Source organism: Mustela nivalis (genome assembly GCF_964662115.1).
Source record: "Mustela nivalis genome assembly, chromosome: 5".
Taxonomy (NCBI): Eukaryota; Metazoa; Chordata; class Mammalia; order Carnivora; family Mustelidae; genus Mustela; species Mustela nivalis.
In genome coordinates this window covers 83688051-83713399 of record NC_139024.1, presented here as the reverse complement: position 1 = coordinate 83713399, position 25349 = coordinate 83688051, and the positions used below count along the sequence as shown (strand labels likewise).

The 25349-nt window shown below is 53.1% G+C and overlaps 1 protein-coding gene across 3 annotated transcripts in view; it reads left to right on the top strand.

Annotated features, from left to right (window-relative positions):
- The window catches only part of MDGA1 (MAM domain containing glycosylphosphatidylinositol anchor 1), a 57890-nt gene extending 35154 nt beyond the window's left edge, over positions 1-22736 (top strand). Inside the window, exons 4-17 of one of the 3 annotated variants that reach the window (XM_082732269.1) lie at positions 114-310; positions 1139-1271; positions 1603-1788; positions 4498-4827; positions 7206-7502; positions 8381-8665; positions 10391-10490; positions 11300-11553; positions 11809-11832; positions 12873-13025; positions 13407-13541; positions 17003-17133; positions 17304-17412; positions 18137-22736. In XM_082732269.1, the coding sequence (XP_082588395.1) occupies positions 114-310; positions 1139-1271; positions 1603-1788; positions 4498-4827; positions 7206-7502; positions 8381-8665; positions 10391-10490; positions 11300-11553; positions 11809-11832; positions 12873-13025; positions 13407-13541; positions 17003-17133; positions 17304-17412; positions 18137-18228 (2426 nt within the window). In that variant the 3' untranslated portion in view covers positions 18229-22736. Of the gene's footprint in view, positions 1-113; positions 311-1138; positions 1272-1518; positions 1789-4497; positions 4828-7205; positions 7503-8380; positions 8666-10338; positions 10491-11299; positions 11554-11808; positions 11833-12872; positions 13026-13406; positions 13542-17002; positions 17134-17303; positions 17413-18136 lie in introns of all 3 variants that reach the window. The other 2 variants (XM_082732267.1, XM_082732268.1) reach the window with 2 other exon arrangements.
- Positions 22737-25349: the final 2613 nt, after the last annotated feature.

Genomic DNA, 25349 nt, shown 5'->3' with positions numbered 1-25349 from the left:
GGCTCTCTGGAAGCTTCCCTTGAGAGTAGTTTAGCTTTCCTGGAGGGCTGCCAGAAAACCCAGTCCCCTACCTTCGGGTCAGCCAGCCCTGACCTGGTGTGGTATCCTTGCAGACCTGGATGAGCCCGTGCTGACGGTGCACCAGACAGTGAGTGATGTTCGAGGCAACTTCTACCAGGAGAAGACGGTGTTCCTGCGCTGTACTGTCAACTCCAACCCGCCTGCCCGCTTCATCTGGAAGCGGGGCTCTGACACCCTGTCTCACAGCCAGGACAATGGGGTCGACATCTATGAGCCCCTCTACACCCAGGTCAGGATGGACAGTAGCCGGCCTGGTCTCCTCATGGCTTGCCCCACACTCTTCCTTCTGCACCCTACAGGGGAGGGGGATGTGAAAACTGAGTTCTCATGATCCTGAGTTCCAGGGACGGCCCTGACTCCAGTTATTCTGTTCTGATGTCAGAGGCATACATTCTGATTGGGCTTCAGACATCCTGAGCCAAATGAAATCAGGGCAGAAAGGTCAGGGAGGACAGGAGAATCCCCCAGGCAACATGTCCTCCAGGGTCATGGCTAGTTAGGAAAGGCACTCCCCCCCCCCCCCCCCCCCCCGCAACCAGAAGTAGGCACGTGATGCCTCAGTCTTCTGGCTGGCAGAGTATTGGGAACTCGGGCAGGTGCAGTGGTAGCTGGGGGCAGAGAGATGACTGCACTTCCCACGGGACCCCTGCAGTCCCGGGAGGTGGTGAGGAAGCTGTCCTACCAGGGGAGGCTTTCCGAGGTAGCTATCCCAGGTGGCAAGGCTCGACGTGTGGACATGGCCTGGGGGCCAGCCCCATGTTTGCATAGGTTGTAAGACAGAACAGGAGTCCTTCCTTACCCCCCATTTCCCAGAGGGGGAGAACTGAGGCCTTGGTCCTGGCCAGTGTGTCCCAGGACAGCATCAGATGCAGAGAAGCTCAAGGTACGGAGTGGGCAGCATCCACCCCAGGCTGCGGCTCCCGAAGGATAAACTGTGGAGGTTGGAAAGATGGGAATTAAAGGAGGAATTTGCTTCTGCCTATGGTGCTGGGTGAATGTGTGTGGGGTCCCTGGGACCCAAGCAGGCCCCTCACCCCAGTGCACTGCTGCTACCTAGGGGGAGACCAAGGTCCTGAAGCTGAAGAACCTGCGGCCCCAGGACTACGCCAGCTACACCTGCCAGGTGTCTGTACGCAACGTGTGTGGCATCCCTGACAAGGCCATCACCTTCCGGCTCACCAACACCACGGGTACAGGACTTCCCTGCCCGACCCCCTCACCCACCCGGGCTCACTTCCCAGCTAGGAGACAGTGCCCCGCCCCACACAGGACTCTAGGCACCGGACCATGAGCATCTCCCTTCCTCCCCTCTGCCTGCTCCCTGCCTTCTCCCCAGTCTTCCTTCAGGCCTTCCCCAAGCCCATGGGTTCTCCTCCCCCTCAGCTCCCTCAGCGCTGCCTCACAGTCCCCTAAGACCCCACCTCCTTGTCCTCATAGCACCACCAGCCCTGAAGCTGTCTGTGAATGAAACTCTGGTGGTAAACCCGGGGGAGAATGTGACCGTACAGTGTCTGCTGACAGGCGGTGATCCCTTACCCCAGCTGCAGTGGTCCCATGGGCCGGGCCCGCTGCCCCTGGGCGCTCTGGCCCAGAGTGGCACCCTCAGCATCCCTTCAGTGCAGGCCCGGGACTCTGGCTACTACAACTGCACAGCCACCAACAACGTGGGCAACCCTGCCAAGAAGACGGTCAACCTGCTGGTGCGATGTACGTGGGTCTGAAGGGGCGGGAGGGACTCGGGAGGCAGATGGGGGTGGGGGGGCTGCCCTCCAGAAACCACTGGGGAACTGGGAAAGGAGCTTGTCTGCTTCCTTTTGGTAGATGAGATTTGCTGAGGGGCACTTTGATTTCCCTGCGATTCTGAGGTCTGTCTGCTGGCAGCAGGACTACAATTTGTATAAAGTTTTATTTGTGATGTACATTTCCAAATGTCATCTCAACAATGGAAGAAGTGGGAAGGGCTGGCATTGATTACTCACTTTCTTTTATTTTTTAATCTATTTGACACTCAGAGATTACAAGTAGGCAGAGAGGCAGGCAGAGAGAGAGGAGGAAGCAGGCTCCCCGCTGAGCAGAGAGCGTGATGTGGGGATCAATCCCAGGACCCTGGGATTATGACCTGGGATTATGAGCCGAAGGCAGAGGCTTTAACCCCCTGAGCCACTCAGGCGCCCCAGATTACTCACTTTAAAAAAAAAAAAAAAAGACTTTTTATTTATTCATGAGAGAGAGAGAGAGAGGCAGAGGAAGAAGAAGCAGTCTCCCCATGCAGCAGGGAGCCCAGTGCAAGACTTGAACCCAGGACCCTGGATCATGACCCGAGCCAAAGGCAGATGCTTAACTGACTGAGCCACCCGGGCATCCTGATTGCCTACATTTTTCTTAGATTGGGAAATGGAGGCTGCCACAAGCTAAATGTGGACATTCCAGTCTTCAAGAGAAATTTCCTGACTCTTCCCATACAATGGTTTCTACATTTTTCACAGAATTAAAATGAAAATAACATAATTTGCACATATCCCATATGCAAATCTTTATTTGCAAAGCGTGTCAGTGAGTCTGAAGGTAATTACTAAATGTAAAAATGATACAAAACTTGGGGCACAATTAAAGAAGTATAAACACCCTCCTTATTAAACCTCAGCCTCATTCGCTTCTCAGTGTGATCTTGATTTTGCTACTGGGCTTGAAGGAGAAAGCTTTTTTTTAAAGTTTTATTTATTTAAGTAATCTTTGCACCCAACATGGGGCTCGAACTCACGACCCTGAGACCAAGAGTCACATACTATACTGACTGAGCCAGCCAGCCACCCCTAAAGAGAAAACTTGAAATTTTTCGGACTTAGAAGTAACTTTAGGTTGTTGTTTGTTTGTTGCTTATTTATTTGAAGATTTTAAAGATCCAGGCTTGTTTGCAGCTCTTTAACCCTCGAAAAATAAAGTATAGCTTCTGTCAAATCCAGTGGAGAGTCTTCTGCTGAAATGGTCTCTCCTTTTTGTTCTTCCCCCTCCAACTATTCTCTTTTCTGACTCTTCTCACAAGAAGAAGCTAGCTCTGGGTGGCTTTTTACTTAATCAGAGCAAGAAAGACCATAGCCAGATTGTTGCTGATAGCTACTTTTTTCTTTGATCTTTTTTTCCTGTCAGATATTCTTTACCACCTAATTCCATTTGGCCTTTAAAACCTGGAGATTGAAGTTTATATCACATACTTATGGTCCCCTCTTAGGGTGACACACAGCCTTCTTTGCCCAGCCCAGTCCTGGTTCTTGGCTGTTGTACTAGGGACCTGTCGAATTAGCACCCACTACTGAGAATTCTGTCTAGGGCCGCCTGGGGAGGCTAGTCAATTCAGTGTCCAACTCTTTTTTTTTTTTTAAGATTTTTATTTATTTATTTGACAGACAGAGATCACAAGTAGGCAAAGAGGCAGGCAGAGAGGAAGGGAAGCAGGCTCCCTGCTGAGCAGAGAGCCCAACGTGGGGCTTGATCCCAGGACCCTGGGATCATGACCTGGGCCGAAGGCAGAGGCTTTAACCCACTGAGCCACCCAGGTGCCCCCAGTGTCCAACTCTTGATCTCAGCTCAGGTCTTGATCTCAGGGTCAGGTGTTCAAGCCCTTCTTTGGACTCCACGTTGGATGTGGAGCCTACTTAAAAAGAAGGAGAAGAATTCTAACTCTTGGCTATGTCCGACAGCATTCAGATTTTTCAGAGGCTAGACCCTTTTCCCCTAAACTCTGTGTTTTATGTAATTTCATGTAAAGTGATTGTATTAGGCTTTTATTACAAAAATTGCACACACTTGTTGCTGCAGAAGCAAACAGTACAAAAGGATAAAAATGTGCAAATTAAAATTTCCCCTCAGCCCCACTCTCTAGATAGAAATGCTATTACATTCTGGTACCTCTTTCCAAAATTTGTACTTTGCATATTCACGGTTTAAAACAAGAATAAAAATAAAGCAGTGCAGGTTTTAAGAGTGCCGGCCGAGTCTGAATTCAAGGTTAGCTATTTCTTTGGGCAAGTGACTTAAACCGTCTGGGTCTTAGTTCTCTCCTTTGTAAAATGGGGACAGCAAAGTGCCTCACTGCAAGACTGTGGGATGGGTGAGATGAGTAAAACCACGTCAAGGGTTTGGAATGGTGTCTCTCATGTTCAGTCAAGAGCACCTATGACAGTTAATAAACCTACTTTTCTACAGCCAGCTGTTTTGAATTTTTAAAAATGCATCTGAGCAAGCAGGACCATTTCCAAGCAAAGCAGTGATTTCTCTTGGGGGTGGTGGTGGTTGTGTGGGGTTGGAGCCTCCAAACTTGGCAGTTCAAGGAGAGAAGCCAGGTCTGAATGGGGGTGGGACATAGACCCTTGGCTCTGGGCCAGCCCCAGCCACCTCTCCCTCCCCTTCTGCCCATAGCCATGAAGAACGCTACATTCCAGATCACCCCAGATGTGATCAAAGAGAGTGAGAACATACAGCTGGGACAGGACCTGAAGCTGTCATGCCACGTGGATGCGGTACCCCAGGAGAAGGTGACCTACCAGTGGTTCAAGAACGGCAAGCCGGCACGCATGTCCAAGAGGCTGCTGGTGACCCGAAATGACCCTGAGTTGCCTGCGGTCACGAGCAGCCTAGAGCTCATTGACCTGCACTTCAGCGACTATGGCACCTACCTGTGCGTGGCTTCCTTCCCAGGGGCACCCGTGCCTGACCTCAGCGTCGAGGTCAACATCTCCTCTGAGACAGGTGGGCAGCTGAGATGGCATGGGTGTGTGTGTTGGGCAGGGGAGGGAGCTGGAGAGGCCCACAGAGGGAAGGTGGGCACAGTAGTTTGGAGAAAGGAGATCAGAGTGAGGGGAACATGATTGTGTTGATTCTGTGTTCTGCACACATTTATGAAGCACCTGTTGTATGCCAGGCATTGTCCTAGGCTCTGGGTAGAATGGTGGGCAAAATGAGTTCTGCTGGCATTGAACGAAGCAGGAAGGCAAACATTTTTCTGATAGTCTCACAAATAAATATATCACTGCAAACTGTGATACACAAGTCAGGAAAGTTTCCTAAGATAGAATGTTTGATCTGAGATCTGAGGGAGGGGTAGGACTTTGCTAGGCAAAAGAGAACAAGGGAGGGTGAAAGAAAAAGAAAAAGGGAGGCCACAGAAGCAGCATGTGCAAAGGCCCTGAGGGAGGTAAGTGTGGGGACCAAAGTGCAGCTGGGAGAATGGCATGAGATGGAAGAGAGTGGACGGGTCAGCAGGTACCACATAATGCAGGGATTTGGGTCTTTATTCAAAAAATAATAAATAACAGCAATGAAATAATGACTAACATTTATTGAGTGTTTACTCTGTGTTCTGATGATTTCATATTTATCTCATTCACCTTCATGGTTTACCTTATGGGGGTAGTTCATCATCAGTTTTTAGAGATGAAGAAACAGGCTCAGGGAGTTTAAGAAGCTCACCTAGGTTAACAGACAATAAGTAGTGTAGCTGGGATTCGAACCCAGACAGTTTGACTTTAGAGCCACCCCTGAAGGGTTTACAGAATGACAGGAGTTTGGAGCAGATGATTTTGGAGAGAGTCTCTAGAATCTCATCTCCAGTCCCTAGCCCTTTACACCAAGATACTGGCTTACTTTGGCTAAGCCTCTTTAACTCTCTGGGCCTCAGTTTCCCCTCTGTGAGATAGTGAACCTGATGGCCTCGGAGGCCCCTTCCATCCTGACTCTTGCACAGGGAAAAGACCTCACATCCAGGGAGCGTGTCCCTTACAAGTGGATCCCATAGCTGGGATACAGGATGGGAGAGAGAAGATGAGGGTGGGGAGTGGCAGAGGCTGGAGCACAAGGGTCTTGTTTACAGAGCCAAGGTTCTGGAACTTTAAGCTGAGGGCAGTGCAGCCTCAAAGGAAGGAGATAGCCCTTTGGCCTGTGGGGGCACAGAAGGGTTGGGAGCTGGGACGTTTTAGAAAAAGGGAAATCCACGGGCGCAGGGCCATTTCCTCCATTTGGCTCATTAGCCTGATGCCTGGGGCATGGAAGCTATTTAAGGGCCTGTGGAAATAATTTAGACCTGGAAAAACAAATTAATTGGCTCCAAAATACAAAGAGAAAACTGTACAATTAAAGCCAATACACGTATAAATGTTTATAAGAGTATGAATGATCCTAACTAGAAAGCCGGACCTCAGCTTGCCTTGTAGAGTTATTTACAATTTATATTTGGTGTAGGACATTTTAATTTGTTTGATGGGATGTAGGATGGGACCCATGGAAGTCTTTAAAAGACCCTCCAGTTGGGCATTGTGTTGGGTTGGATTGGGTTTGGCTGTGTGTAGCAGAAAATCCCAAAATTCTACTAGTGGCTTAAATGAGCTAGATATGTATTTCGTTTCCTCATAAAAGTGAGTGGTCCAGGCTGGAATAATGGCTCAGCTGCTCCGAGTCCTCAGGGCCCCGGGCTCCATCTTGTCTCCATATTCCATTATCCCTAGTGTGGGCCCCCTTGTCCACAATGGCAGGTCCAGCTGCAGCCATCAATCTGCATTCCAGCCCATAGGCAGGAGGAGAAGAGGGGCACAGTCTTTCTGTTGGAGGACCCTCATTTTCTGTCACATCCCATTGGCCAGAATTTAGTCATGTGGCCACAGCTAGACCTAACCCAGGCTGGGAGACTTAATGGTTCTTCTGGCTGAGCGCCCTGCCAAACTCCAGATATTCTCTGACTTTGGAAGAAAGGGTAAGCATGTTGGGGGACAGACTAGGCATCTGTGATAATACACCAGAAGACAAATGGAAGCTCTAACTAGATTGGGGCCAGTGGGCAGGAGAGAGGGGGTTGAAGGAAGAAGTCAGTGGGTAGAGCTGTTTAAAAGGTGGAAAACCCCCTTTTGTTGGGCTAAAGGGAAAGAAGAAATAGGCTTCAGAATCTCTTTCTGAGTTGGGAGACCCTGAGGTGGAGAGAACTGGGGGCGGTGTGTTGTGTTTTGGAGATACTGAGGGATCTTTGGAACATCTGGGATGGGGAAGAGAGGCTAAGACCTAGGGGGAGGAAAGCAGAAGCCCAAAAGCAGAGGCTAGCGGGAGCTCTAACTCTGCTCCTGCCGGCCTCCCCACCGCAGTGCCTCCCACCATCAGCGTGCCCAAGGGAAGGGCCGTGGTCACAGTGCGGGAGGGCTCGCCCGCTGAGCTGCAGTGCGAGGTTCGAGGCAAGCCACGGCCGCCGGTGCTCTGGTCCCGCGTGGACAAGGAGGCTGCGCTGCTGCCCTCGGGGCTGCCACTGGAGGAGACCCCGGACGGGAAGCTGCGGCTGGAGCACGTGAGCCGCGACATGAGTGGGACCTACCGCTGCCAGACGGCTCGGTATAATGGTTTCAACGTGCGCCCCCGCGAGGCCCAGGTGCAGCTGAACGTGCAGTGTGAGTCTCATCGCCCCACCTGGACTACCTTCTGAGCTGTCCCTCCCGGTTCACGGGCTGACCTGCCCCTTCTTCACCCCTTTATACCCTCCAGTCCAACCAATCCCCTCCACGTACTGCTGATATGCCTAAAACCCTGCCACCCCCTACCCCGTATTCTAATATGGGAGGTCTGTGGCCCTTGTCAACGTTTCCACTTTCCCGCCCCCATCTTCATTCCTAGGGACCCAGTGAGCAAAGAAATAACTGATTTTGACAGGTAGAAATGGGAGTTTGAAAGACCTTCAAGGGAGCTGATAGTGTAAGGATGATAGTGTAAGGTAAGGATGAGAGTTAACAAACCTCGTTCAGCTCTTGCCAAGCACTGTTCTAAGAGCATTTTAAGAGCATTCTAAGAGCATGAATTCATTTAACCCTTCACAGCCCTATAAGTGGACTCTATTATTCCCTTATTTTTACAAATAGAGAAACCGAGTCACAGGATAAGTAACTTGCCTAAGGCCCTACCGGCTAGTTTGAAGCTGGGCTGGGATTTGAATCTAAGGCAACTATCTAGCTCTGGGGATCTTGCTCTAAACCCCGACGTTATGCAGCTTTTCACTACGTGGGGGAGGGTCGGGGAGAGGAGTGTGAGGGAAGGATTCGAGGCAAGACTAGAGGCCCAGTCTGGGAAGCATGGCTGGAGGAACTGGCCGGGAGGGGGTGGGTATGGGCAGGTCAGGGAGGTAGGAGCACGGCTACTGTCTATGTTACGAATGTGTATCGCTCTGAGATCCCTCCAGGCTGGGGGGTGCGGGAGCAGGGTCGAGTGCGTTGCCTCCGATCGGGCCGCTCCTCAAGCCCCATCCGGCCCCGCTGACCGCCGCCCCCGCCCCCAGTCCCGCCGGAGGTGGAGCCCAGCTCCCAGGATGTGCGCCAAGCGCTGGGCCGGCCCGTGCTGCTGCGCTGCTCGCTACTGCGGGGCAGCCCCCAGCGTATCGCCTCGGCAGTGTGGCGCTTCAAAGGGCAGCTGCTGCCTCCGCCGCCTGCTGTCCCCGTCGCCGCCGAGGCCCCCGACCACTCTGAACTGCGCCTCGACGCCGTCACCCGCGACAGCAGCGGCAGCTACGAATGCAGCATCTCAAACGACGTGGGCTCTGCTACCTGCCTCTTTCAGGTCTCGGGTGAGCGTCCCGTGGGTCCCGCCCCACCCAATCGCGTCCACCTGGGGCTAGGCTCCGCCCCAACTCCAGCCCCGCCCACACCCTGCCTGGGCCCCGCCCCTTTCCAGCCCGCATTCGCTAGGTTTAGGCCTCTGCCTTTCCAAGACCCGCCCGCGCCAGGTCTAAACCCCGCCCATGCCGCCCGCACCAAACTGTGACGTCTTTTAGGTCCCCTCTAGACAGGCTGTAGCAATTCACTCACAGCCCCTCCAGGTGTAGACCTTTTCTTCTCAAGGGCCGCTTTTATGTGCCCTAAACCCCGCCTGTTTTAGCTTAGCCTCCTTCCCCTTGGCCTCGGACGGCCCTGCCTCTTTCAAGCCCCTACTTCCCCGGGGTTAGGCTTCGCTCCTCTAGACCCGCGAGCGCCCGGTATGGGCCCTTCCCTTTAAAGACTCATCCACGCCGCGCCTGGGCCCCAGCTGCGAGGCATAGGCTCCCTTCGAGCCTCGTCCAATCCCAGCTTTCCGTTTCCTTCTTTCTTGGGGGCAAGTGCGGTCCAGGCCCGCCCACACGAGGCTTAAACCTGCCCACTCAAGCCCTGGGCATCGCCCCACCCCAGACCTCACAGTTCAAGCCCCTCCTACTTAGTCCTTGGCCGCAGAGGCTGCGGACGGAGGACCCCATCTTTTCCTAACGGCAGGCCCCATGTGAGGGGCCTGAGCTGTAGCTAAGAGGAGAGAAGACGACTCTACAGCTTCTCTGGAACGTCGTGGGTGGTTCGGGGCCAGCCAGCACACATTTCCTGAGCTGTCACCCCCGAGGTTCGGGCCCCTTGGTGCCCAGAAATCCCTGTCAGCCCATATCTCAAGTCATTCCTGGGTGGGCTGTTTGGGGCTGCAGGCAGGCATAGGTGAGTCAGAAAGGGTCGGAGGTCATGGTGAGGGCTGAGGGGAATGCATAGAGGCCAAAGGAGTTTCTGACCCCCTTTCTCTTCGTTGAGGGAGAGCTGGTTCCTTCTCAGAGCTGGTGGCAGCGCCCCTGGAGGAGAACCCCAGGTGTGCCTGTCCCCTTCTGCATCCCCAGCTCTCTCAGCAGCCCCCAACTAACCGGGTGCCCCTTTAGGTCTTCTCTTCAGTCAAAAACAGGGGGCCAGGACCACAGGTCACTCCCCAGCCGCACCCCCCCAGCCCTGCCAGCCAGAGGCCCCTATGACATTTCCCACCTCCTTCCCCTCTCCCCTGTTCTCCCACACTTCCCCTGTCTCCCCATCTTTTTTCTCTCTCTGTCCTTCTCCTCTCTTCCTTCCACCTCAATATCCTTGACCCTTCTTTGCGTCTTTTCCCCCATCCTCTTTCCCTCCCTAATGTCCCTCCTCTGTGTCTTCCCAAATTTCTCTTTTCTCTGGTTTTTTCCTTGGCCTTTCCCTCTCTGTTCTCACCAATACCACATCTTGGAATTCCCAATCCCCCTTTTCTCCACTTCACACTTTCCCTCCTACTCCATCCTCACTCCCCCAATATCCTCCTCTCCCACCATCTCCTCCCTTCACTATGTTCCCTTTCTCTTTGTCTTCATATATCCTTGTCCCTGTTTCTTGCCATCTTTCTCTGTCTCCCTCTCCCGCGCCTCCTCTCTCTGTGTCTCTCCCCATCCCCCACCCTTCACGGCCCCACGCCCCCTCCCCACCCTCTCAGCCAAAGCCTACAGCCCGGAGTTTTACTTCGACACCCCCAACCCCACCCGCAGCCACAAGCTGTCCAAGAACTACTCCTATGTGCTGCAGTGGACCCAGAGGGAGCCCGATGCTGTGGACCCCCTGCTCAACTACAGACTCAGTGTCCGCCAGGTGGGCCAAGGGGGACAGGGCTAGGGTGGGGGTGGAGGCGTGAGGAGGGGCAGGCTGACCCTGGGAATGTCCATCAAACCATGAGAAGTGGTTGGAGGCAGGGCTTGGACACATCTGACCCCTTTGCAGACTACACTTTAGAGCCAGAGAGAAAGTTTTCTGGACACAGCAGCAGAAGCTGGAAGGTTTTAGGGACCTTCTCTGGCCCCATGTTCCGGGCCCTGCCCTGAAAACTGGGCTGGGCCTGCTGGGTTTGTACAGAAGAAAGGGGGCAGAGCTAGCTCTGCTCACAAGACACAGAATCTACTCGTGAGTCAGGAGCTTAGGGTGGGGAGGGAGGCAGTTTTTTCCACAGGGTCTCTAGAATGCAAGGCCAGACTATGCTGTTCTTGTGTCAAGTTTAATTCCATGTGGTTCTTCCGCCCAAGGGGCAGTAGGTGTGGAGGGTGAAAGTGTGGCTCTGGGACGGACCGCCTAGGCTAGAATCCTGCTCTGTGTGAGCTAGGGCAAACCACATCTGTTTGGCCTCAGTTTCTTTATCTGTAAAATGGGAGTCATTATAATGTTCCGCCTCAGAAGACTAGAATTTTGAGGATTAAGTGGGTTACTAATGGCAAATCACCTTGAACAGCGCCCAGCACACGTTTATTGTTCAATATGAGTTGCTATCCTTTGTTATTCAGATGGGCGGAGGAGGGAGGCACGGTAGGAGTGATTGCCCTCTCTCACGGATGGGGAAACTGAGGGTCTGGTTTCCTCGTTTTTATTCTTTCTGCTCCCTGCCCCTGCCCCCCACCGCACCCTCCAAGTCATACCAGGGCCTGGGCCGGTGCTGTGGTGGAGGGTGTGGCCATCTGGGCATCTGGAAACACCCTGTATCTGCAGCTGAATCAGCACAACGCCATGGTGAAGGCCATCCCAGTGCGGCGCGTGGAGAAGGGGCAGCTGCTGGAGTACATCCTGACTGACCTCCGTGTGCCCCACAGCTATGAGGTCCGCCTCACGCCCTATACCACCTTCGGGGCTGGGGACATGGCCTCCCGCATCATTCACTACACAGAGCGTAGGTGGTAGTGGTGGTGGTGGGGTGGGAAGGGTGGGCTCCTCTTTTCCCCAGGGGATCCCCTTCCAGCCTCCCCACATGGTTCCAGAGCTTGGAGCTCCCCGCTGTGCAGTGTCCTACTTTGTCACTGCAGGGTAGGCCTCTCTGGCCTCCAGTCCTGGTTTCAGGAGCCCTGTCCCCTGGTCCCAAGCCTGGGTACCCTCTATACAGTTCCATACCTCAGTTCTGACTTGGTTTTCCTGCTTGCTTTCCCAGCCATCAACTCTCCCAACCTGTCAGGTGAGAAACCTCCCTCCCACTTCCCTTCCCTTTGGGGACACAAAGACTCCCTTGGTGGGTGGAGAGGTCCCTGGCAGATACCCAGAGAGAAAATGGGGGTGGAGGCCAGCAGCTGGAAGGAGAAGCCAAAGGGAACAGGGCTGGGCTTGGAGACAAGTGCATCCAAGATTCATTCTGGGGCTTAAAAGTGGGGGGCAGAGGTGGGGGACATCTGTAACTCAAGGCCTCTCTTCCTCAATCAGCATCCTGATCCTATCCCTAGAATCACTGTCCCAAGAAGGAAAACAGAGAGACCAGACTAATCCATATCCCCCGTTCTCTGCAGCAGGGGTCCTCAATCTGAGATCCATGAAGCCCCCCACCCCACCCACAGGATCTGTGTATAGAATTTAGGGCATCCATGAACCTGGAACGTGGAAGGGCATACAGTTACTTCTTTATCTTCCCTTAAATTCTGGCAGAAGTTTAACATCTTTAGTGACGACTTCAGACAACAAGCCAGGGTAGTGTAGTCACTACCTGTGACCCTGTCATCAGGACAGAGCGGAGGTTTGCATGGCACCTTAAAGTTGTTGCGGCCCTTTCTGAATATCATTTACATCCATTGGGACTTTGAAACCACCGCAGTTATTAGAGCTAACGCTAGATCTTGTTATTTAATTAGATAAAAAAGAAGCCCACTGATTATCATATCACAAATGTGTTTTTTAAAATATTTTGACAGCTGTATCTCAATATAAGTGATTTCCTTTGTGACCCTCTGTATTTCATTGTGTGCATCTAAAATTATTATTCTGAGATGGAGTCCTTAGACATCACTAGATAGCAGAGGTCTGTGGTATACAAAGGTTAGGAAGTCCTTTTCTGGGGAACAAATTTGTCAGGGGCCCCGTTGCTTGGTTTCTCAAGCCCTGAGATCCTAGGCCCATGGCTTGGATGCACGACACCTGCCTCAGGGTGGTCAGGGAGGGCGAAGCTGGGCCAGGTGGCCTGAGGAGCCTGACCTTCTTTGTCTCCTCCCCACCCTTGGCCCAATGCAGACAACACCTGCCACTTTGAAGATGAGAAGATCTGTGGCTACACCCAGGACCTGACAGACAACTTTGACTGGACACGGCAGAATGCCCTCACCCAGAATCCCAAGCGCTCCCCCAACACTGGTCCCCCCACTGACATCAGTGGCACCCCTGAGGGTGAGGACATGGACTGCTGCAGGACAGTTTTTGGGGGTGTGTGTATGTGTGTAGCACCAGGGAATCCCAGTCCGAAGGCGGGGACACAATCCTGCCCTCAGGGAGCCCCAGTCTGAAGGGAGCCACAGCCCTGCTCTTAGAGAGCTCTAATTTGACGGGGAGACACAACTCTGTCTTCATGGGGACCCAGAAGAAGAGAAATTGCAATAGGGTTCGGAACTCCTGGCCTAGACTCCTATGCTGTCCAGTGAGGCAGGGAGGACACGGTGGATGGGTGAGGCACCTGGGGCCAAAGGAAGCTCAGGCAGTGAAAGGATCAGATGGTTAGCGGCTGGGTGGGGTAAGGAGGAGGCTGTTGGTGCATCCCCCCCTCCCCAACAGGCTACTACATGTTCATCGAGACATCAAGGCCCCGGGAGCTGGGGGACCGAGCCCGTTTGGTGAGTCCCTTGTACAATGCCAGTGCTAAGTTCTACTGCGTCTCCTTTTTCTACCACATGTACGGGAAGCACATCGGTGAGTCGGGGGACCAGGTCATCTGCCCAAGGGCTGTTGGGGTGGGGAGGTGAGATGGAATCCACGGGAGGCTGGCACGGGCCCATATGAGGCCTGGGCTTCCTCAGCTTCGCTAAATCACAAATCCTTGGAGGGGGTGTAGGCAGAATCCGGGCAAGGGAGGAAGCCAGAGCCCACTCATTCGAGGTTTTCCTGAGTCTGCAAACAAAATGGTTCCAGCAGGACAAGATGGAAGCCTTGGAGGAGATGGCGAAAACAGCTAAGAGGGTGCTGGTATTGAGCGCCTGTCAGGTGCCTGGTGATATCCTGGGGGCTCTGCATCTGTAGTCCCATTACCTCTCACAAACACCAGGTGAGGGAGGTGTTACTATGCAAATCAGAGAGGTTCAGCATTTTCCCTGGGATCACACAGCAACCTGAGTTGTCTGACTCCCCCGAGCCCTAAGCTCAAGGTTGGGGGGGGTGCCACTCTGTAACCGGTGAGGGGCAGTCCCTTTTCCTAAGGCTGGGTGGGCATCTGCCTTCTGGGAAGTCACCTCAATCAATGAGGTCATCATTCAGCCGTCACTTCTTGAGACAGGCATCAGGTGATGCAACAAACAGGGAGAGGAGTTTCCCATGCTCCTGGCACCTATGGTCAAGTGGCAGATAGATGTCTAATTAAACCAGATACAACTGAGTGACCACTGTGACACATGCCCACAGCAGGACAGGGGCCAAACAGCTGGTAACAGAGACCAACGCTGGAGGCTTGGTTATGGACAACTCTGATGAGGAAGTGACAAACTTTTAAAATTTTCATTTATTTGTTTACTTCTTTACGGGACAGGCCATGTATTCTGTATGGGTCAAAATGTCCAAAGGGCTTATAATGAGAGTCCCCTTCTCATCCCAGTCCTCCTGCTACCTAGAGCCTTTCCCCAAAGGCCATCAATGCGCTAGATTTGGGGACAGGATTCCAGAAACTTTTTATGTATATAGAAGCCAGAGGAAGATTTGAATTCAACCCAAGGAAGACCCCGTAAGCATCAGATCTGGACAGGAGGGCTTTCTAGTAGGGATGCTGTAGAGGGGGCCCCCTGTCCCATGTCACGTGACTCCTCTGCTCTGCCCCTTTCATCACCATCTCCTCTAGGCCTCCCAGGTCTGATCTGGCCCCTGCCTCCTTCTCTGACTCATCTTCTACCACCTTTCCCTTGGCTCCCACTCAGCTCGAGAGAATACTGGTCTCCTTGCTTTCCTTGAAATACTTGAGGCGGATTCCTGCCAAAGAGGACTTTGCTCATGATGTTCCTTGGCCTGGAACATTCTTCCCCTCCCCTCATTCACGGGACTTCTCTGAAGTCCCTTGACATCCCCACCTCAATACCTCTTTATTCCTTTCCCTGCATTATTGGCTTTATAATGCTTATCACCAGTAGAAGGTAAGCTCCAGGACGGCGGGGTCCTCGCCTTATTCACTGACCTATCTCTTACGTCTAGAACAGTGCCTGGCACATAACAGTGCCTGGCTCAGCTAGTTGAACAAATGAATGATAGGAAGGTCTAAGGTTCTAACCATGAGGTTCTCTGAAAGTCCTCTTTCAGTTGTGAGGAACCATGGTAAAGAGTAAAGAGTTCTTTATTCAGCATTTAATTATTGAGAACCTGTAGCAATTTGCTGCAGACCTTCCCTCAAAGAGCCCAATGGGAGGAGAAGATGTGGATGGCTCTGTCACCCCACAGAGCAGACAGTGGTCTGGGCCTGGATCACTGAAGTAGAAGGATTCAGGGCTCCTAGGGAAGCACAGAGGACTCCCAATTCAAGCCTAGGAAGACTTCTTGGGGGGAAATGGCATTTCAGAGAGGCCTCAAGTCACAGGAAGGATTTGGCCAGGGCAATGTAGTAGGGGAGGGAGTCTCCAGCAGTGTGAAGAGGCTGAGCAAAAGCCCAAAGGTGGGAGACCTGGAGTCTGTCTGTCCAGACTCCAGCATGGAGTTTCCTCTGGCTTTGCAGATGGCAAGGGAGGCAGGAAGACAGTAGTGAGCAGGCCCACCCTTAAGGGAGGCTGCATGTCTTGGGCCCTGGCTGAGGCTGTGAAAGGTGGTCAGGAATCCCCTGAGCAGGGGAGGCCCTAGAGCTGATGGGCTCCTCAGGAAAGGGGGTTGAAATTCAATTTTTGTTCAAGCAGTGAAAAGAGAGGTTCCCCATTAGTGGCCTTGGGGCAGGGTGGTGGAGGAGGCAGAAAAGATACGGGAATTGAGGGGGATAGGAAGGGGGAAGAGCTCCAGGGGGGGGAAGAGAGAAGGGTCTCTTGGTGAGGATCCTGAAAGGTATTGGGGCTTGGGTCTGTTGAAGTCTATGTGGCACCTCCTGGCCCACTCTGGCTGGCTGCAGTCCTCTGATGGGCCCATCTGCTGGTGAGGGTCCCCACCCAGGCCTCCTCTACCTCTGGGGAAGTCTGTGTTTCTTGCTGTCCCCATCCCTCCTCCCCCCTCCCCTCCTAGCCCACCTGGCAGCTGGACCGCACCAGCTGTCCCCGGACCTTGTATCTTTCTGGCCAACTCCTTTCATCTCAGGCAGGTAACATTTGGTGGCTCTTCCCCAGCGGGGGTCTGTCTATCTGGTGTCACAGATGGTGTGGCTTTGTCTCCGGGCAGTGCCATGGAAATGCCAGCCACCGGGCGCTAAGATTGATTCCCCTTCCCTCTGAGCCAGATCCTTCCCATCACTGGGGACTGGAGGTAGGCTGGAGGAGCTGGGAAGGGGCATGACATTGCCTGGGTGCTCTTTGCCAAGTCACAATCCCCTCCCCCTTTTCCAAGGTCCCCAGCACCTCCAGAATTCCAGGCCCCTGTGGCTGTGGGCACAGGAGCTCAGCACTCACAGGCACATGCCCTCAATGTTTCACTTCCTCTGTGTTTACTGTGCCCGTGTAGCACAGATACAAACATCTCTCTTTAAAGCAACTCCCTCGCATTTTCTTGGCTTTGTCCAAAGTGTGAATATTAGAGAAATCGTGAGTTTGAAGGACTTGCTTTATTCATTTCTCAAAACATATCTCTAAGTATCAAAATTTTTAAAGTCCATTCCTGTGCCTCTAGGAAAAATCATCCCATGCCTGGGGTGTGCCTTGTGTGCTTTGGGAATCCTGCTCTGTGCTCAGTCATGGGCCCCACTGCGTGGGACAACTCCACTCCAGAGGAAGAAGGATTGTGTGTGTGTGTGTGTGTGTGTGTGTGTGTGTGTGTGTTTGGGGTGGGGGGATTAGCTGAATAGAAAGGAAAGGAAGGAATAAAGGAAAATTTGCAAGGCGTCCTGATGAATTGAAGCCCGCTGCAGTCCTCTCTGTCCTGTTCCTGTGTTGTGAGCCGTGGCATAATGGGATGTGAACCATTCTGGGCTAGTGTTGCAGGCAGTGGTGGAGGAGGGGGGCCTCGTCCAGATCCTCACTTCTCCCCTCTCTTCATCCCCACCATAGGCTCCCTCAACCTCTTGGTGCGGTCCCGGAACAAAGGGGCCCTGGACACACACGCCTGGTCTCTCAGTGGCAATAAGGGCAACGTGTGGCAGCAGGCGCACGTGCCCATCAACCCCAGCGGGCCCTTCCAGGTGAGGCTCTCCCGGCCAGGGAACACTGAGGAAGACTCGGGTTTCCTCCCAGGAGCTGGGGAGAAACTCGGAGGGTATGGGGGCTTCCAGTGGACTGAGGGGAAGGGGTTAGGGGTTCTCTCTGGCAGAACCGCTTAATCCCTGCTCTCTGCTCTCTGACCCCACCCCAGATTATTTTTGAGGGGGTTCGAGGCTCTGGCTACCTGGGGGATATCGCCATAGATGACGTCACACTGAAGAAGGGAGAGTGTCCCCGGAAGCAGATGGATCCCAATAAAGGTGCAAGATGGGGAGGGAGGGAGGAGCCAAATCTGGGAGGGCAGGCTCTATGGGTAGGCACCTGTTGGTATCAGGGCTGAATGGCGATTCAGAGCGACTGGGTGATGGGACTGCGTGTCCGTGACTGCATGAACAGATGCTGGTGTGTTTGGGTGGGACATTTGGCTCAGGTTATGGGGCATTTGTAGGGCAATGAGAAGACTAAACTGTGCCCTCCTGTGAACTTACCGAGTTATCACAGTACCTAGATGCCTCCTGTGCCTGCCTCGGGGTATGTCTGTGTATGTGTGTGGGTGGGTGGGGGGGGTCTAGATGTAAACGTGTGCCCCACCCCCCAGTGCCAGGTGTTTGCTGTCATAACAGCTGGAATTTATTGAGTGATTACCACGCACCAGGCAGGGTGCAAAACCCCATATATGTGTAATCTCAGGTCATGAGGACAAGATTCCCTGGGGTGGCACTGATGGTAGACTCATTTTATAGAGGAGGAAACAGGCCCATGGTGAATTGCTCCATGACTTAGTGAGCTGCGGAGCAAGGTCCTGGAAGGCTTAAGTTATCCCCCACACCACCCAACCTCACATCTGCTCTTACGAGCGTGTCTATGTGCAGTGAGGGCAGTGCCCCCCTTTAGGTGTCCCAGAGAGAGGGTGCAGCTTGCTAGTCCCTGGCCTGCCGAGCTGACTGGAGCCCTGGTCTGTGTCCCTTCTTTCTCTTGTCACAGTGGTGGTGATGCCGGGCAGTGGAGCCTCCCGCCAGCCCCACCCACAGCTCTGGGGGCCCATGGTCATCTTCCTCTTGGCATTGCAGAGATGATGAGAGCTGCGTGGCCCCCCCACCCCGCCCCCGGCACACCAAAGTGTCCGCATCGTACCAAAGACTGACCCCCGCCAGCCGGGGTGCCCAGGGGCAGGGCCAGCCTGCCAGGGAGGGGGCCTGCACTGGCTTCGAGGATGAGCAGAACACAAGGACAGAGGCCCAGCGCTGAGGCCCTGGAGACAGTCGTTCGACACACGCATACACTCACTCACACACACACACACAGAGATATATTAAAGCACAAGTTTCTATCTGACCTGCCAGCACCTTCTTTTCTGCGGAGACAAAGGACTCGCCAGAATGGCGTCCGCCACCCCAGGGACTTCGGCGCCACGTGGGCCTTGTCCTGGCTGCACCTGTGGTGTGTTTCTGACCTTCCCTCGTTCCTCAGACCATTCATTGGCTTTACCAGAATGGAGCCAGAAGGGGAACCGACTCAGGAGCCCACCCTTGGCTGGACTCTGGGACTCCCCGGGATGGAGGAGGCCAGGGTCACAGGAGGCCAGGGGGTACCTGGTGAGCTCCAGCGGGCAGTGCGAGGGAGGCCAGACACCTGCTGCATGCCCTCTGTTTTCAGGGCAAGGGATGGAAGGTGGAGACCCCAGGTCACCTTGATCCCTTGACCTGTTCTTGGATGTCATATCCTCCCCACACTGCACCCCCTTTGAAGTGACCCAGCACAGGGTCTTGGGCCTGGGCAGTCTGAAGACTGATACCTTCCTTCTGCCCCGTCTAACCCCACCCCACCCATAAGGAGCTGGATTCCTGAGAGCACAATCCCCACCTTGGTCAGCAGGCCTAACCTTAGCACCCACCTGCCTCTCAAAGGAGTGGGGGTGGGGTGGTGGTGGTGGCCAGCCATTCCCCGGGGTGAGGCTTGACTTTGAGAGGAGTAGAGAAGAAGGCCTGTTTTTGCGAATTCGTGCTCTCATGGCATTTGGGAGTAGAGTGGAGACTTTATTTCTTCTAAACTTGGCATGAAGGGGTGTGCTGGATAGGAGGATGTGTGTAAAGGGGGTACCCTCCTCCTCCTCCACTTCAAAGCACTGACCCTTCCCTGCCCAGGGGCAGTGAAGGAGGGGTTTGCAGAACTGGGGCAGGGAGCGGGGCAGTGGCTGGCCTCCGTGCTGCCTGGAGCTAAGCTCATGCCTGGAACTGTGAAAAGGCTCTCTGTCCACAGGTTCTGGGTTGGGAGCCTAGATGGGCACGGTGGAATCTAGCCCTCTCAATGTCACCCCTGAGATCCTGCCCTGCCATCCGTGGGAGAGAGGAGACCCAGCCCCTTCCAGGATGAGTCTCCAGGCACGTGTCCATGGAGCTGTGTGCGTGCATGTGTGTGTGTGCGTGCGTGCGTGCGCAGGAGTGTGCCTGCCTGTCTGTGTAGCACTGTAGGTACATCTCTGGGCAGGAGTGGGTGCCAATGTGAGTCTGCACATGCAATTACACATATTTGTTTGTGAGGCTGGGCCTAACCCCTGGCTCAGTGCGTGCCTGTGGATGTCAGCATGCATGTTCCCCTTCACGAGTGACACGGATGTCTGCGAGTGCTGTAGCACTCTGTAGCCTACTCTGTAGCCTACTGCAGAGTAGTACTAGCCTACTCTGTAGCCAAAGCTGCCTGCCACTGCCCCACCTTTCATCCCCTAAGGACGACAAAGAGCTTACAGACGACCCTACTGAAATGCAAGCACCTTTGGTGGCCCATGTTATAGGGCTTCGCCTGGAGCATTCGGAGGGGACAGCTGCCAAGCAAAGGGAGCCAGGCAGTGCCAAGAGGCAGGCAGGGAACCAGTGCAAAGGCTGCCCATCTCACTGCCCTGCCAGGGCTGTGCTATCATCATCACCAACAGCTGGGGAGGTGGCTGGGCCAGGCCTGGAGCGGGGCCTTCTGATCCCGGACCAATCTGGCTGTCTTGCTGGCCCATCTGAGGCCTCTCTCCAAAATGAGTGGCTCCAGGTTCCCAGAACACAACTTGCATCCCGTCTGCTGAGTATTGTTCCTTAATTGTCCCATCTGTGCAGGGTCTGTTGCCCCAACTAGACTGTGAGCTCCTCCTCTGAGCCTTCCAACCTTCTCGCCCAGCCCATCCCAACCTCATGCCCAGCACAAGTGGGCCTGTTAGGGAAATCAGAGCGGGCTTTGCCCAGCAGAATGGATTCTATAAATCAGTGATTTCCAGCCCCAGCTGTAGAATCAAACCTCCAGAGTTTTTTTTAGAAAGCACGGATGCTTGGTCCTACCCCCAGAGGTTTTAATTTAATTGGACTGGTATGCAGCGTGGTATCAGAAATGTTTAAAAGCTCCTCAGAAGAAGCCAGGAATGTGAACCATTGACCCATCACCTGCCAGGGGCTTCCTCTGTGCCCTTGCTGGGGTGGGTATGGAGATCCAGAGAGGAATGGCAGCAGGCACCTCCTCCTTGGGGCACCAAGGTCCTTGGTCCTCGTGTGTGGACCGGCGAGGTTGGTGCCTGTTTGTGTTTGTATGTGTGTGTGCGCAGGTCTGAAGGGACTGTGGGTGTCCGTGTGTACTAACACTACCAGTGTGTGATGGGAACTCTTAGGATGTGCCGGTCTGTGTGTGGGAGGATGGGGTCTGCAAGGAAGGAGAGTCTTCATGTGTCCCAGTGTTGGTGTGTCTCTGTCTGCCTGTGAGTCAGCACCTCTGTGTCAGTGTCGGCTGTGCTGTGGGTGGTGGCATCTGTGTGCTGGTAGGTGGCCTGTGAAGACCCCCAGCCCAGGGGAGACCAGGCTGGCTGGATCCAGCGCATCTCCTCCGAGGCAGTTTCGCCCTCAGGGTCAGGGTGGCTGAGGCATTTTGTGGCCTTAAAACAGGGAGCCCGGGGTCAGCTCTCAAGGCTTTAGGGTTTATTCACCCCTGTTGCCCCCTGTTTGATGTCTGGGGAGACCCCTGGGGTGAGGTGCCATACAGACAGAAGTGGGGGAGTCTCAGCTGGGTCTTGCTGCTCCTGGGACCACAGACAGGTGCCCCGGGTGCCCAGCTAAGCCTTCAGACCACGCCCCCACCTCCACGGATGCTCCCCCTACCTAGCCTTCTCTGGGATACTCGGTACTTTCCTTCCCATTCATTCTCCTTTCTCCCTGTGCTTGGCGGAAGCCCAGGGCTCAGGCTCTCACTGCCTGAGACCAAACTGCTCCTTGTGTAAATGAGAAAGGTGCAGGGGTGGGGGTTGGCCCAAGGTCACACACAGCCTCTTGGGGTGGAGCCAGCTTTGCAAGCCAGGTGCTCCCACCCTGGGGCGGTTACACTGTGGGCCAATGCCTCCAGCCTGGCACCAGGGGAGTTTGGCCCAGCTGCCCTGTCTCTAGGCACTGGTACAGATGTTATAGATGTTGCTGGGAAGGCTCTAGGAGCCCTTTCTGGCTTCTCAGCCCAGGCCACTGCTCCTCCCACCCCAGATCAGACCGGAGTGCCATGTGGACTCTGCCTCCCTGTTCCTCCATTGGCTTTAGCTACTGCCTAGGCTCCCAGGTAGAAGGGACTGTTTCCCCTCCCCAACCCTCTGTCTTCACATGAGCCTGGACTCCCGCTGTCCTGGTGTCCTCATCCTGTGGGCTTCCCTGGACGGACCAAGAGGGCTGGGGTGAGAGGGTACAAAATCTTGTGTTTTCCTCTTCCTGAACTCAGGGGGCTTGATGGCATTTCCAAGATCTGTTCCAAGAATGAATCTTCTCCAGGGAGTCTCTGTAGGGCCACAGATTGAGGTTCTGGGCTCTGGGGAGCCCTCTATACTTCCAAAGGCAAGATAGCATGACCCTCTCTGTTAATCAGTGCTGTGTGAGAGTGTGTGTCTGGTAGGGTGAGGTGTGTGTGTGTGTTATGTATATGTGTGAGGGTGTGTACTGGGGCAGAAGGACCACTCCTTCCTAGGGAGCCCTTAACCATGAGAGCTGGAAGGGACCTTAGAGACCATCTAATCCAGTGCCCCCATGGTACAGGTGAGAAAGCTGAGGTCAGAGACATGTCACTTGCCCACCATCACCCCTCCCTTCTGTCACCTGCATCCATTTCCCAGAGGACCCACTAGAAGTGCCCTCCCTCCCGGCACCTCCCCACCACCTCCTAGCTGCCCCCATAATCACCTTTGCAGCTCAACTCTGCTGGTCCCTTTGCCCCAGCGGTCTCCAAGCATCGTTCCTGCCCCAGGTGGGAGCTCACCAAGGCTCACCCAGGAGAAGGGGCAGGGGAAGGAGGGGACTGCTTCAGCCCTGAGGCCTCCCAGACTTGAGAGAAAAGCCAACACCTCCATGCCCAGGCCCACCCCAACACCAAGGTAAAAGCACAACAGGAGACCCTCATTTATGGGTGAAAGGTATTGGGGTTGTTTTAGTCACACAACCCCGTACTCACCCCTTTGCCTTGCTCTCTGTCTCCACCCCAGCCTCTGTCCCCCTTTGTCCCTCTTTCACCCCCAAACCCCCCAAATGTAACCTCTAGTTGCGGACGCGGTTGTTTCAATCAATAAAGCTGCAGTGTTCTAGTGCTCGGGGTTCGGCTGTGTGTGTGGGTGGCAGATGGGCCAGGAGGGGGCACCAGTGAACGGCTGGGGGGCTCTTTTCAGACCTCTGGGGAGAGCCCTTCTCCTTGGCAGCTGCCATCATGGGTCCTGCTCTGCCCCTGGACAGTGAGGACCTACGTTCTGGTCTCCAGCCCAATGAACCCAGTGTCTTCATTCATTTATTTTTTCAAGAAATACTAGTCAAATCCCGCCTTCGTGGAGGCTCCTGCCTTAGTGGGGAAGATGGACACAAAGCTCAGGAAACACATCATTATGAATACAATTAGGACTGTAAGAGCAGGTTCTTATTTGGGTTAGAGATTCAGGGATAACTTCTTCAAGGAAGAGGCATTTGGGATGAAAGACCACAGTGTGAAACAGGAATCCATCAAAATTCTAGAGAACATAGGCAGTAACCTCTTTGACACTGGCCACAGAAACTTCTTTCAAGACATGTCTCCAAAGGCAAAAGAAACAATAGCAAAAATGAACTTTTGGGACTTCATCAAGATCAAAAGCTTCTGCACAGCAAAGGAAACAGTCAACAAAACTAAGAGGCAACCTACGGAATGGGAAAAGATATTTGCAAATGACATTATGGATAAAGGGCTGGCATCCAAGATCTATAAAGAACTTTTCAAAATCAGCACCCAAAAAACAAATATTGCAAATAAGTCAAAAAATGGACAGAAGACATGAATAGATGCTTCTCCAAAGAAGACATACAAATGGCTAACAGACACATGAAAAAATGTTCAACATCACTAGCCATCAGGGAAATACAAATCAAAACCACAGTGAGATACCAGCGTACATCAGTTAGAATGGCAAAAATTAACAAGGCAGGAAGCAACAGTGTTGGTGAGGATGTGGAGAAAGGGGAACCATCTTACACTGTTGGTGGGAATGCAAGCTGGTACAGCCACTCTGTAAGACAATATGGAGGGTCTCAAGAAGTTAAAAATAGAGCTACCCTATGACCCAGCAATTGTACTACTAGGTATTTACCCCAATGATACAGATGTAGTGAAAAGAAGAGGCACATGCACCCCAGAGTTCATAGCAGCAACGTCCACAATAGCCAAACTGTAGAAGGAGCTGAGATGTCCTTCAGCAGACGAATGGATAAAGAAGATGTGGTCCATATATACAATGGAGTATTACACAACTATCAGAAAGGATGAATATCCATCATTTGCATCGACATGGATGGAACTGGAGGGAATTATGCTGAGTGAAATAAGTCAAGCAGAGAAAGACAATTATTATATGGTTTCACTCAGATGTGAAACATAAAGAATAGCACAGAGGATAAAAGGGGAAGGAAGGGAAAACTGAAGGGGAGAAAGAGTAGAAATCAGAGATGGAGAAAAACCATGAAAGACTCTGGAATCCAGGAAACAAACTGAAGGTTTCAGAGGGGAGAGGCATGGGGGGATAGGGCAGGTGGGTGATGGGTATTAAGGAGGGCATGTGTTGTGATGAGCGCTGGGTGTTATATGCAACTAATGAATCACTGAACACTACATCAAAAACTAATGATATATTATATGGTGGTTAACTTAACATAGTAAAAAAAAAGAAGAAGAAGCATTTAGGAAAGACCTAAAGAATGATTGGGGTTAGCCTACCAGGGCAGAGGGAGTCTTCCAAGACAAAATAGAACATAAAAAGGCCCAGAGAGATGAAGAACCACAGAAGGCTCAAGGAAGGGGGAGAAAGATGAAGAAGGAGGAATCAGGCTGGTCAACCACTGTACCAACTTGGCTTTCCATTCTCAACCCCCTAGTCCCCCATGCCTCCTCCACTCCCCTGACTCCCTTCACAGGGTCTGGGTTCCTTCCTGGCCCCATAAACTGCACTATGCACTCCAACTTGAGCTGCCTCCATCATCAATGAGCTGCCTCGTGCCCCAAAATCTTTTTGTACCATTTTCCTTTTTCCCAGCCCCTCCCAGAGTCCTAGAATTTTAGAGCTGTGAGGTCCTTAAACATCACCTATTTCATCCATCTACTACTATATTCCTTGGAGAAACGGCTTGCCAAGGTCACGGAGGCAGGCAGTAATGGGGAAAGTTCACTCCCCTGTGCACATTTGTTCCATGACCCCAGACCAAGGGCATGGGTTTCATAATATGAACTAGGATGAGATTAAACAAATGACAAGAAGAGTCTCACATTACTTGGTTACAATGACTCAGATTAAGTTCAGCAGACAATTTTATTTTCGTGGTCCCAATGGATAAACTGAGGCTCTAAAAGGTGACAAGACTAGGTGTTCCCACCCTCAGCTTAATCAGTTCACGTTGGGTAACTTTTTGCTACCATACTTGGGATTCCTCTTCCAAGAGCTTAGGATCACCACTTCTCTAGGTTGGCTCATTGTGTACAAGGAAGAGAGATCCACTCAAGCTCACTCATTCAAGTACAGGAGCATCATCGCAAGATATCGTAGTGAGGGGACAGCCACTCTCAGAAACCCCAACACGAGAGGTGTAACAGGGATGGGATTCTCCAGCCAGATGGCATTTTGGATTTAAGGTAGCTCTAGGAGATTATGCCTCACCTGTAACAATGGCTGCAAATCCTTTGTTATCCT